The sequence below is a fragment of the Scaptodrosophila lebanonensis genome, unplaced genomic scaffold (genome assembly GCF_003285725.1).
Source record: "Scaptodrosophila lebanonensis strain 11010-0011.00,11010-0021.00 unplaced genomic scaffold, SlebRS2 tig00000001-arrow-pilon, whole genome shotgun sequence".
NCBI lineage: Eukaryota > Metazoa > Arthropoda > Insecta > Diptera > Drosophilidae > Scaptodrosophila > Scaptodrosophila lebanonensis.
In genome coordinates, this window is record NW_022060529.1 from 11,044,338 (window position 1) to 11,055,930 (window position 11,593).

Consider the following 11,593-nt stretch of genomic DNA (forward strand, 5'->3'; position numbering starts at 1 on the left):
AATAATTAAGAAGACCACATCCTAAAAGTACCCGGAAAACAGTATCTCTGTTAGCCGTTCTCGAGCTTCTCAAAACAGTTAAAAGCCCCAAACTCCACATCTTTATGCCTTGGACGAAAGTAACGTAAAAACGGATTGCCAATCACTTGTGTTCGAATACTGAGAGCAGCCAAGGAAGAATGAGAGATTTAATGTGTCGCTCGCAGTTTTTGTTTCTGTCATACTCCTAACTCCAGCTAAAGACATTAATCCTAATGATTTGATTTAAGTACAATTATTTTTTCAAATGGAGATAAGTTATTTTGTGTTCACATCCATTTCAATAGAGCTTAGATTTCGTTATTGAAGCTATGAGTACAATTAAACCCTTTTGACCTGAGTTTTGGACAAAATTTCTTTCCGTGTACTCACGCTGCTATATACATAACACAATCTTATGTTTACGTCGTTCTTGACGTAACTAGTCTGACTTTTCCTATCAATAATAGCTTATTGAAAACGTCAACATTTATGGGTTAAATATTTGGAAATAATGACACAACTACTTTTTATTTATTCGTTTACATTGCTTTTTATTTTGTTTACAACATTAAAAAAGTAATATGAAGTAGAAAAATATGATTAGTGGTTTTCGCTTCAGAATCCCCTACGGATTGATCTGTATGCTTCTTCTCCAACGTTATTGTGTGAAATCAAAATTTTTAATTGTCTAAATTATACCCTATGCCTTATTTTTGTGTTTTTTTTTTTTTAATTTTTTTTTGTTGATTAAGTAATAACGTGATAATGTAACAAAATAAGTGAGTTAAAGAAATTAAAATTTTACAGTGCTCTCTCTCCGAGCTTTTCATTTTGATTGAGCAAATAAATATCGCATTCATACATTTCATATGCATTGTAATTCTTTTTTTGTTGTTTCGTTTTTTTTTCGATTTTTTTTGGGGGATTTTCGTTTTTTTTTAAATAAATATGATTCATATACAAATTGATTCCGTTTTTCATTTTTTTTTTCATATTGCATTCGTTTGATTTTTTATAAAAAACCAGTGAAGCTGCCTACTAATATCGTGAGTTTTTTTTAAAAAATTGAATTCAGTTCTCTTTTTTAAAGAAGTCATACTCGTTTAACTAAATTAGGTAAATAATGTAATACAACTGATGCTTTAGCCAAACTAATCACAATGTTTCGTGCATCGATGCCTCGATCAAGCACGCATAAATGTGTTTTTGAGTGCGTAGTTTTAGCTTTTAGCTAATAAACCATTTGCCTCTACAAAGATGTTCTCGCTGACTAACTCTATCACATCCTTCTTTTTCGACTTACAAATCTTTTTACCTTGGAAGAACACACATCATTGGACGGCATATTGATATGAGTTGCCTTTAATTGACATGCTGGCGAAGTTTCTCGCTAATGCTTGTGCTCTGGTAGAACAAACGGACGACAAGAGTATCGCCCTCCGTTGCCAGAATCTCCACCTGGAATGTCTCTGAAAAGCGAGAGTCGATGAACGCCTGCAAGTCTGCCACATCGCATTTTGCAATCGATGCGCTTTCGAGCTCACAGTGCTTGCCAACTCGGGCCGGGGCGATCATGTCCTCTGGGAGCTGGCGGAACTGATCCGTCACTGCATTATTACCGAAATCAATGAAGTGTACCTCGCACTTCCCACCATCGAGCAACTTGACGATCTGGGCGCGATAAAACACCCCATCTTCAGGAAATAGAGCGGCGCAGAGGGCGCCCTCCTGCAACTGGGTAAAAGGTTCGTAATCCTGCTCGGCATCAAGCAACTTATCCGTCATTTTCTCTAGAGCCGGCACATCCTTCTCCATTTGCACATAGAAAGATGTGGGAGCATTGTACTGGACGATAAAGCAATTGTGAAGCTCGGCCAACACGGCTTTTTGTATGCCAGCAACTTGGTTAATCAGCTCCTGAGCCAAGTCCTTGTAACCAATGCGTAGTTGTACGGCATGTTGTGTGTTCTTCTCGTCTTTGATTTCATTAACGATTTCATATACTTCGCCAAAGTGTTGCTCCACCAGCGCTGTAAAGGCCTCCTCCAGCTTAGCATCCTCCACGCCGGCTGGTATCTCGCTTAGCTTGCAATGCAGTGCCAGTGGTAAAATGTCCTTAATCTGGTCAAGCAGCTGATAGACCTGCTTCGTGATAATCGTATTGCCATAGTCAGTTAAAAATACCTCACAGCCCTTATTGTCGCCCAAAACTTGCTTGATCAAGCATCGATAGTAACAATTATCTTCCTGTGAGTAGCAGACACCAGAAACATTCTCAGAAAGACTCTCCACAGCTTTTAGCTGGTTGCTCTGAACGCCCTGAAGTGTCTTGACAATTAGATCCAATTGAGCCGAGTGCTTCTTCAGCTGTACGTAGAAGCTTTTTGGCGAATTGCCGTGCGATATGACGCATTCGGAATCACCGCTGTTTTCTGAATTCAACTGAACTTCAACTTCGAGCAGCTTTTGTAACTGATCGAAGATGTTCAGTTCATTCTTGCCGATAGTCGTTAGCTTCACCACCGGTGGCTTGGCAGTTTTATCCACAAACTCCAAAGTGACATCTCCGTTGCAGCCATCCACCAGCGCATCCAATGCCTCTCGCGTCAAGTTCGGATTTTTGTCAAATGCATCACAGTGCTCGAGCGTGTAGACATCAACAAGCTCTTTAATTTGCGCCATTTCTGCGGGCAGTACGTAGAGGGTGTTAACCATAGTTTGATTTCCATAATCGATGAACTTTACGCGATATTGCTTCGGGCTTGGAACGTCCAAGAGTCGTACCCTATAGAACTCATTACCCTCTTCAGCCACGTAAAGCTCGCCAATTTGGCTATCTTCCTGGAAGACCTGGTGCTTCATTGTGTTAAGTTTCAAAGCAATTTCTTCAATAATACTAAAAGAGTCACTTAATTGCAAGTAAACGCATTTTGGGCTGTCCAAGTGTGTGATGCAGGCCTTTAATTCTGCATTCTTGTTTTTGGCTTCCTCTGCGGACGTCTCAGAAGAGGCATTTGGTTTGGGTTTGACCTCCTTTTCAGGTTTCTTTCGTGCGCATAGTGGCAGAAGTTTATCAATGATGTTGTCCTCGTCCAAAAGCAAATGTATGACTACATGACTAACGCCAGGCCGAATTAGTTCTGTAGTGAATACAAGCTCGCCCTCGCCAGTAATTTCTGCAAATTTGGCATCAGCCTCATCCGACCAGGATATGTAGTCGGTTGGCAGTTCTAGGGTACATCTTTTGGAGAGACTTGGCAAATTAGCAATCTCTTCGGAGAGTAGAAGACACTTGGGTGTGGAAGATGTGTTTCCGTAATCGATGAAGCGTACCTCGTAACGATTATCGGGCAGCTGCCTCAACAGCTCGGCGCGATACCATAATCCATCTTCCTCAAACAGCGCTGCCACAATGAGAGACTTTTCAAAGCTTTCCAACGGCTTTAAATGCTGTTCTGCATCTCGCAAATACATCTCGATTAGTTCCAAGGCCTTGCAATCACGTTCCAATTGTATATAAAAATCAGAGATACCGTTCACGTGTGAGACGTAGCAGGTAGAACCGCTGATTACGTATTCCAGAGGTTTGGCATAACCATCAGCAATGAGCTTCTTGGCCACATCAACGCCTTCAATGTACATATTAACATAACTGCGCGTCTCGTAATCGCCGTGTGTCAAATACTCGTAGTGTATAATTTTGTTATAGGAATCATTAAATATATTGTTGGCCGCATCCACCCAGTCAGCAGTTTTGGGACAGATGGGCAGTGCGCAAGGCACACAAAATGGTTCAATATGGGACCACATGCTCTCCTTGATTTCGCTGGCATCAGACACACAGTCAGTATTGCCATAATCTATAAACTTTAAGACCATTAATTCAGCATCAATTATCTTGGCACGATACCACTGTTTGTCCACAGAATACAGGGAAATGCATTCAGCGCCATCAACAACATTCATCAGTTGCGGCAGCGAAGGCGATACAATCTGCAGGTTTTCTTGCAATCGATGCAACGTGTCGAGTTTATCAATATAATGCACAAAAAATTGTGCCGGATTGTCACAGTGACTAAGCACGACCGTGTCCATGTCTTTATAAGGATCTGGGGAGGCTGTAGCGGGCAGAGCGACAGTTTCAGTCTCAGGTGCTGGCGTTGGGGTCGCTGGAGGCGGCGTTAGGGATTTGGTTGGCAGCTGAGGTTCGGTACAAACTTTGGTAATCGCTTCAACTGCAACTGCAGGAGCGGACATGGGCTCGGGTTTTAAGTTTTGCTCCACAGCAACTGGCTTTGGCTTCTCTGCTAATTTATTACGTTTCTCTTCTGGCTCTTGTTTTTTCTTCTTTGGCGAGGCTTTAGGTGGTTGTGACGTGTTTGGCTCCTTTTCCTTCTTTTTGTTCTCATCATCATCGTCTTTAGTAAGGTCTACTGTCTCGATATATTCAAATATATGTGGTCTATCCTTTTCCAATTGTTTACGCATGTAATCAATATCCCGTCCTGCGATAAGCTTCTCAGATTTCAATGCATTTACTACGCTCTGATTATTGTTTAAAATCAAATCAGCAATTATATGATTACGGCGTGTCTCGATTGGATTTACGGTAACAACTTGTTCATCCAAAAGCTTGCTTAACAGGGCCTTTAGATTTTCCTCGTTATTAGTGCGACCAATCGGTAAGTTGATTTCCACGCCGTAACTGCTTTTATCTACGTAAAACTTTTCTTCCAAAACTTTAAGGTCGCTGCGGCTCAACTTTTCTGTGTTGCCGTAATCTAAGTAAAACACCTCGATTTCCTTTTCATTAGCGTTCTTAGCCACAATGCGAGCACGGTACCAATTTTCATCCTTACTGCGTGCCGCACACAACTGATCCTTTTCAATTTTCAACAATGGTTTGCCTATGGTTCAATGATAGTTTGAGTTAAGTTTAAATATTTTAGCGATCCCTTATTTGGACTTACCATTCTCTTCATAATAATCGTACATGTTATCCAACATTTCCTTCATCACAGACTCAATGACGCTGGGCTGCACATACACTCGATAGGGTTTTGCGATATACACGACAAGAGCTTTGAACGTATTCGTCATTATAGGGTATCCGCAAATGAATGTGTTGCGATCTTCCTTAAACAGGGGCATAATAGGGCGCAAATGTATGCTGCGGATATTGGAAAAAATCCAGAAATCAGTAACCTTTTATTAACTTAACTAATTATTTATGAAATTATCATAAGTTCATAGCAACTAGTCTGTTAGCGGCAAAGGAGTTTGACTAAATGTCTCGTATTATAGGTACTTACATATTATTTTCACACACATCCTTCACATTAAAAGCGACCGATTTTCCCTCATAAAACTCCTTAAAATGCCTTGCCAAATCCATGTTAGCTTTGACGAACTTTGGATCGTCGTAACTGCATAGGAAATTGACGGTATTGCAGCATTCCAGCTGTATTTTAAAGTTTGTCATGTCTCGAATGGAGCTGAACTTTCCACGTATTTGCTGACCTGCCAGCAGAGAGACACGCACCTCTGCGGAACAATATAAGATTTATATATGAATCAATATGAAGGTCAATTTTAGCTTACCAGGGGGTACTTGGGTCAAAAACTGTGATTTAACCAACATATCTCTCAACGAATCTCCATTAACAAATATGTTTACAATAAAAGTGTTACTTTTTAAGTGCTTCTCGAGAAACTCGCACTCAACTTTGGCATTGGATGGCACAAATTTCTCCATGCGATCGATAATATAAAGGTGATCGTAGTTGCTGACCACGCTGTTAAAGGTACAACGATGGGCCAGGCAGGGTGCTTCTGCAAAGCGCTGCTCCACCTGCCATAAATCCTCAGAGGTAACCGTGATTATATTTCCAGAGTCCACGCAAAAAACTCGATATTTGCGGAGCATGTGATTGCAAGCATGTACCGTGCCACGTAATATGGCACCGTCTTTGCGATGACGCACCACCACACTGGAGCCCACTTTCAGTTGCAGCGACTGGTTAGGCTTCTGGCGATAGAATTCTTTCATTTCCCTCAGCAGACTATCGTACTTGGTGGCCGCAGTTTTGAACACAACATAAAATTGGAATGGTGAGACCCACCAGGAAATGCTTGCGGTATCTTTATGAGGTGTTTTAACGTCTTGCAGCACAAATGCTTTATCCAGTGGCAGATATGATTCCGGATTCTGCGACTTCGATGTTGTAGATGTACTGGATGCTCCGTCACTATCGATACCGCTGGATTTCTTCAGGCCTGCTGATCCATCCAAAGTGGATTTTTGACGCAGCGGCTTCTGCGCAAATCCTTGTGGAGCATTTTGTGAACGCTGATTTTGTTTTTGTTGCTGCTCTTTTCGTGGCGAGCTACGACTGAAATTGATAAATTATCATTTTATAAATAGCATTATTATTTATAAAGGTTTTTCAACTATTAATTTAGAATTACTTGAAGCTCTCCGCATACCTAATACATTTAAAAACAAAAGTACATTAAAAAAAGTAAAGATGAAATTGGATCTCCACGTTGTTGAATTGTGGGTTTTAACTACTCCTTCTACATTAGAAACGCTATTTCGAAATCATAGAAGTATAAAATACTTGATTAGAATACATACTCTTTCCTGTTTTGACTTTTCGCTACACTTCTCACCGAAAAACAGTTGCTAACATTAATCAAAAGTAGTCATAAAATTGCTGTTTACTAATTTTGGTAGCGTGCGATTTCAGTCCGGCACTTTCGTTTTAAGCCATATGAATGGAGAAACAGAAGTAGGTCGCAATGCAGCCATAAAATACAGTTCCCTGTTTTTCTCTGAAACTTGTGCTTCAATTTCGTTTCGCTAGCCACTATTTAAGCCACTAATCATTGTTTAAATCAGCATATTTTTGTTCAATTTTAGAAAAGAGGCACAGGCCTCATTATTTTTAACAATTTACCTACTACTGCGTATAACTATATGAATTTCATTTCTTCCACTTACTCGTTTATGTTTGCATTTTGTTTTCCATTCTGACCACGTCCGGTCTGGCGATTTTTGCGTGGCGAGCTCATACCGCTGGCATAGCTGCCCGTACTTTGCGTTTCAAAACTCAAGTCCAATTTCGGAGCCCGATGACGTTCTACTTTGTGCTGTTGCTGCCGCTTAGTGCCAGCGTTTCGCTGTTGGTCATTGGAATTGGAGCGCATATCACGATTGTCGCGGTTGTCTCTGGAGCTGCTTGAACTGTGTTTGTCCCATTCGCCAGCATCTTTATTACGCGCTGTTCTTTTCAACTGCATACGATCGTCACTTTCCACAGTTGTAGAGTTCAAAATGTTTGCCTTTTCCAATGGTACGACTGAGGCATCTGTTCCTACCGGAGATACAGCAGATGGTGCTTTAATTGGATTAAATTGACCCTTCTCCAGCGATAAATACTGCTCGAAGGGCATCGACAATTTGTAAAGTTTCTTCATCACATTCAAATTTCTTGCCAACAGGTTAACTACATTGAGGCCATCGGGCTCGATTCGAAACACGCGTACTGTGAAAGTGCGCCGTCTGATATTTGATTCTTCAGCAAGCATTTCAAATTGATCGGTAATATTTTCCTGACCCAGTTCGCTGTTTTCAAAGCCCTTGAGGCAGCACTTGATGGCCTGGCGCGCCATTTTCAGATGCTTCTCGGCTATAATACTGATCAGATGTCGCTGTACACTCTGCTCATATCCGAAATCAACATGGCGCACAATAATGGCCGAACTGTCGACTCGCAATATTTCGGCGCGGTACCATCCTTGCTCAAACTTTACAATGCATGGAGAGCCAAGGATAAACTGCTCAGGAACCACCTGATTGGTATTGTAATAGGAAAACATTTCGTCCATGAGCTGGTCGAATTGTCCAATATTGGACACTTTTTGCACATAAAAATTACTGGGTGAATCAATGAAACGTATTTCGACCGAATCATCATTCTGAAGGTGCTCGGCGGTTGCATATGCCTTGCGGGAGTTCTTCATCTTTTTAAGCACGTCCAGCATGCTATTTCCCTATAATAAAAAAATAACAATGTTAATATTTTCAAAGAAAAAAATCGAATTGTTAAACTGGGTCTTACATCACGATCTTTTAGATAACAAGTCTGAAGAGATCCAACACTTTCTGCTGGACGCACTATAAGATGAAAGTTTCTATATAATGCAGATTCCCTAAAAAGTCGCTTAATGCTTTCGTCAATTGGCTCCAGCTCTTTGGTGCCAGCCATTTTGAAACGAAAAGCAAATGGTTTGATGTCCAGAAGCTCAAGTGATATGTGAAATAGATCTCTGAATTCAACCATAGCTGAGTTTCCGTAGTCTACGTAAACAACGCGAAATTTGTTGCCAAAGATAGCGCTAATAAGCGCACGATAGCAATTTCCGTCCTCTGCAAAACGGGCAATACATGCCATGCCCACTTCAGGACTGTGCATCATTGGGTTTAGATTGGAACGCTCAATGTGTCCCATTAGGGTTTCGAGCTCCTTTGTCGCACTCTTCAGCTGCACCCAGAACATGTGAGGGCCGTTTTCTACGTAGCTCACATAGACATCGTATGTGCAGCCGATCGTCAGACTTGTGCTTTTAAACGCTGGAATTATACTTTGGGGTAGAACGGGCGGCATCGTTGGCGTATAAGTTCTGGGCGGCGAGTATCGAACAGGACTAAGAGAATGCAAGTGTGGTTGAATTGAGGGTGGCAGCATAGGTTTGCCCAATCGCACATTGCTGTACATGTTTACCGAACGTTGGACAGTTTTTGGAGTGAATGCATTGTGAACCGACATCTGAAGAATGGGTTCGTTTGACTGGAAGGTGGCACGCGTGTATTGATTACTTGGCATGTATGTGGGCTTTTGTATGTTTGCTAGAGCCCGTGCTTGAACAGTGGAAGGAATTACATTTGTCTGGAAAAGAAAATTATGCTAATAACATATTGTGCAAATCGGAAATTGCTAAGCTCAAAAATCATACCACATCCGCGAGCGAAACAGAAGCTGGCAAAGCCTTATCTCTAGCTAGTTGCATTGCGTTCAGCTGCTTCGGTATGTGTTCCGGTGCAGCCGCATTCAATTGTCTGGGCATTGACACGGGCAACGTGCGCTGCTGCTCCAGTCGGGCAGCCAGCGAACGGCGGGCAGCGAGCTGTTCACGAGCCAAATCGGTTGGCGTCTTTGAGGCGTTACTCATGTTTTGCATGTTGTTATTGATATAATGGGTGTTATTGTTGGTTGGCTGTGGAGAGTCTTTCCACATTTTCTTGCAATGCTCCAACATCAGTTCGTTTGTAATGGGCGCTCCAATTTGCTTCTGTTGCACTAGAAACTCTGCCAAGTTGAAATCCTTCCATTGTACATTGACAAACTTTTGACCAGAAATCTTCAAGGGAAATATGCGTAAGTAATTAAGTAATGCACAAAAGCTTAATTCTTGCTAACCTCGTGCTCAACTGAGATATGAACTGTATGATTTAAAATCAACTGGTTGACTTTGTCAAAATCAGCTGCTTCCCAACCGGCACAAATACCGAGCATTATGTATTGTGTGCACAGAATTGGAACGTTTTGAAGTAGCTGAGGTTGTTTTGGAAAAAGTAGCTGTAAATAAAGACGACGTCGTGGCAAAACTTATTATAAAGTTCGATATATGTATATCACACACACTTACATCTCGACTGTTTACAGTCTTACAGTATCCGAAATCGAGAAATTCAATCTCGGCGAGCATCTGTATTTGATCGTCCAGCTGTTCATCAATGGAAACGCTCACCAATCGTGTTCGCATATAATCCGCATCTCCTGGCGCCCCACCGTACTTTTGTTTAAACACACAAAATATGCCGGGCACCAAAAGTGCCTGCTGCCGTCCCAAGGACCAGCTGGGTTCAATTGCAAAACATGTGGGAAGCAACTGTTCGATTCGTTTACTAAGCAAAGAAATCGTTTCACGGTTAACCTGGCCAAATATCTTTAAGTATGGGCCAACGTGGTTCAAATGTGTGATGTGCAAATCAAAGCTGGATGAACCGGAATTAGGCTTTCCGTTCATGATTTTTGCTGAAAAGATAACAAGTATTTAAAAATTATATTCATTATGATTATTTAATACCTGGTTGTTAACCTACGTTAAGCTCAGCCAACAATCAGTTAATATTGCATGGCCATGCAACAAATTCTAAGAAACACCAAATATAACTGTTAATTTGTTGAGATAGGGAGAATACTGATTTACTTAGTGATTTGGTAACCCTGGACAAAATGGCTATGAAATGCAATAACCGTAAACATGCTTTCGAAAACGCCAATTGTACATACGTATGTAAATAACTACATACGCATGCACATAGATGAGTACGCATACATTTACGCACACAAACCCATTAAAGCTGCTGTCTTTTTCAAAAGAAATAATTAATAAATTCCAAGCCACTTACGTCTTGTCGTCGTCGTCCACAGCAAAATTGAAATGCGCCCTGCCCTTTTGCGATGTGTTTTCTTCTTCGCAAGTGCCAGCCAACACAAACTAGTTCAAGCGGATTTGTTCGCTGATACAATGTTTTTCTTCTATTTTTCTTCTAATGATTAGACGCCACCGACGCTTTGGCACAAATTTATTATGGCGGAGGTGAGCTACGGGCGCTCTTCTTGTTGCAGTGAAACTGTTACTTTATGGAAGAAAGTGCAGCAAGTGTGATTAGAAATCGACACGTTCCTGTGTAGTTGTAGCTGTTTCAGTCTTGAATTTCAGTTAGTCCTCATAAATACATGCTTTGCAAAATGCAAAGTGATATTAAAAAAGCAATTTATTAACGCGAAAAATGTATAATTCGAAATAAATATCACTTTCCCATCCAAAAGAACAACTGCCCGAGACAACGACGACACGACAGACAACTAGAGATGGCGATAATAGTTTGCGTTGTATTGCTCCAGTTCAATGAACAAATCCGTTTATCGAACTGAATAAATTCTTCAAAATAAAATACCACGTATCATTAGTAATTTTATGTTAATTATTTGTATTCGAATTCTCAGCTGGCATTTTTTCCTCCTGTTTTCAACAGAATGTGTATTTCAGTTATTTGTGTCAGCTTACCGCCGATAGTTCCGCAGCACTTTTTAGTATTAATCGGTGCTGCCATACTGTGAACAGTTGAATTAGCTGTTTCTGATTGGACATAAAAAAGGTGCAGTGGGTTTTTAGCTTCTGCAAAATTAATAAAAGGGGATGTTTGAAATTATGACTGCTTAGACAATATGACAATGGGAGTCGTCGCTTTCTTCAGATGGTATAAGCCCTTACTCTACATTGAATTGAAATTGCTGCTTTAAAAATAACATGAAGCCTTTAACATAAATAATTTACCTTTTTGACCTTAACTTTTTTCATTGTGCAACGATAATTCACCATACACATATTGACAGACTGCTGTCAACAATAAAATCAACATAAATGATCAGTAAAATTGGTACATTGATTAAAAATTTAAATACCTTGAAAAAAACAAATTATGGAAATTATTTTTGCC

General features: G+C 40.7%; 1 protein-coding gene across 1 annotated transcript; it reads right to left on the reverse strand.

Annotated features, from left to right (window-relative positions):
- Positions 1–545: 545 nt before the first annotated feature.
- Positions 546–10,923, reverse strand: LOC115634191 (maternal protein tudor). Its single transcript, XM_030531778.1, has 10 exons — positions 10,499–10,923; positions 9,733–10,121; positions 9,504–9,662; positions 9,040–9,444; positions 8,145–8,972; positions 7,025–8,076; positions 5,623–6,413; positions 5,334–5,565; positions 4,992–5,191; positions 546–4,928 (listed from the first exon to the last, which is right to left on the reverse strand). Exons 2-10 carry the CDS (start codon positions 10,111–10,113, stop codon positions 1,384–1,386), a joined length of 7,593 nt encoding a protein of 2,530 aa, XP_030387638.1. The 5' UTR covers positions 10,114–10,121; positions 10,499–10,923; the 3' UTR covers positions 546–1,383.
- Positions 10,924–11,593: the final 670 nt, after the last annotated feature.

Bases quoted from the DNA above. Each gene is read 5' to 3' on its own strand.
- LOC115634191 (XM_030531778.1), bottom strand. From the start codon at position 10,113: ATGAACGGAAAGCCTAATTCCGGTTCATCCAGCTTTGATTTGCACATC. The intron at 6,414-7,024 runs GTAAGTGGAAGA...TATCAATTTCAG, and splicing joins CAAAATGCAAACATAAACGA to TCGTAGCTCGCCACGAAAAG. The intron at 4,929-4,991 runs GTAAGTCCAAAT...ATTGAACCATAG, and splicing joins CGATTATTATGAAGAGAATG to GCAAACCATTGTTGAAAATT.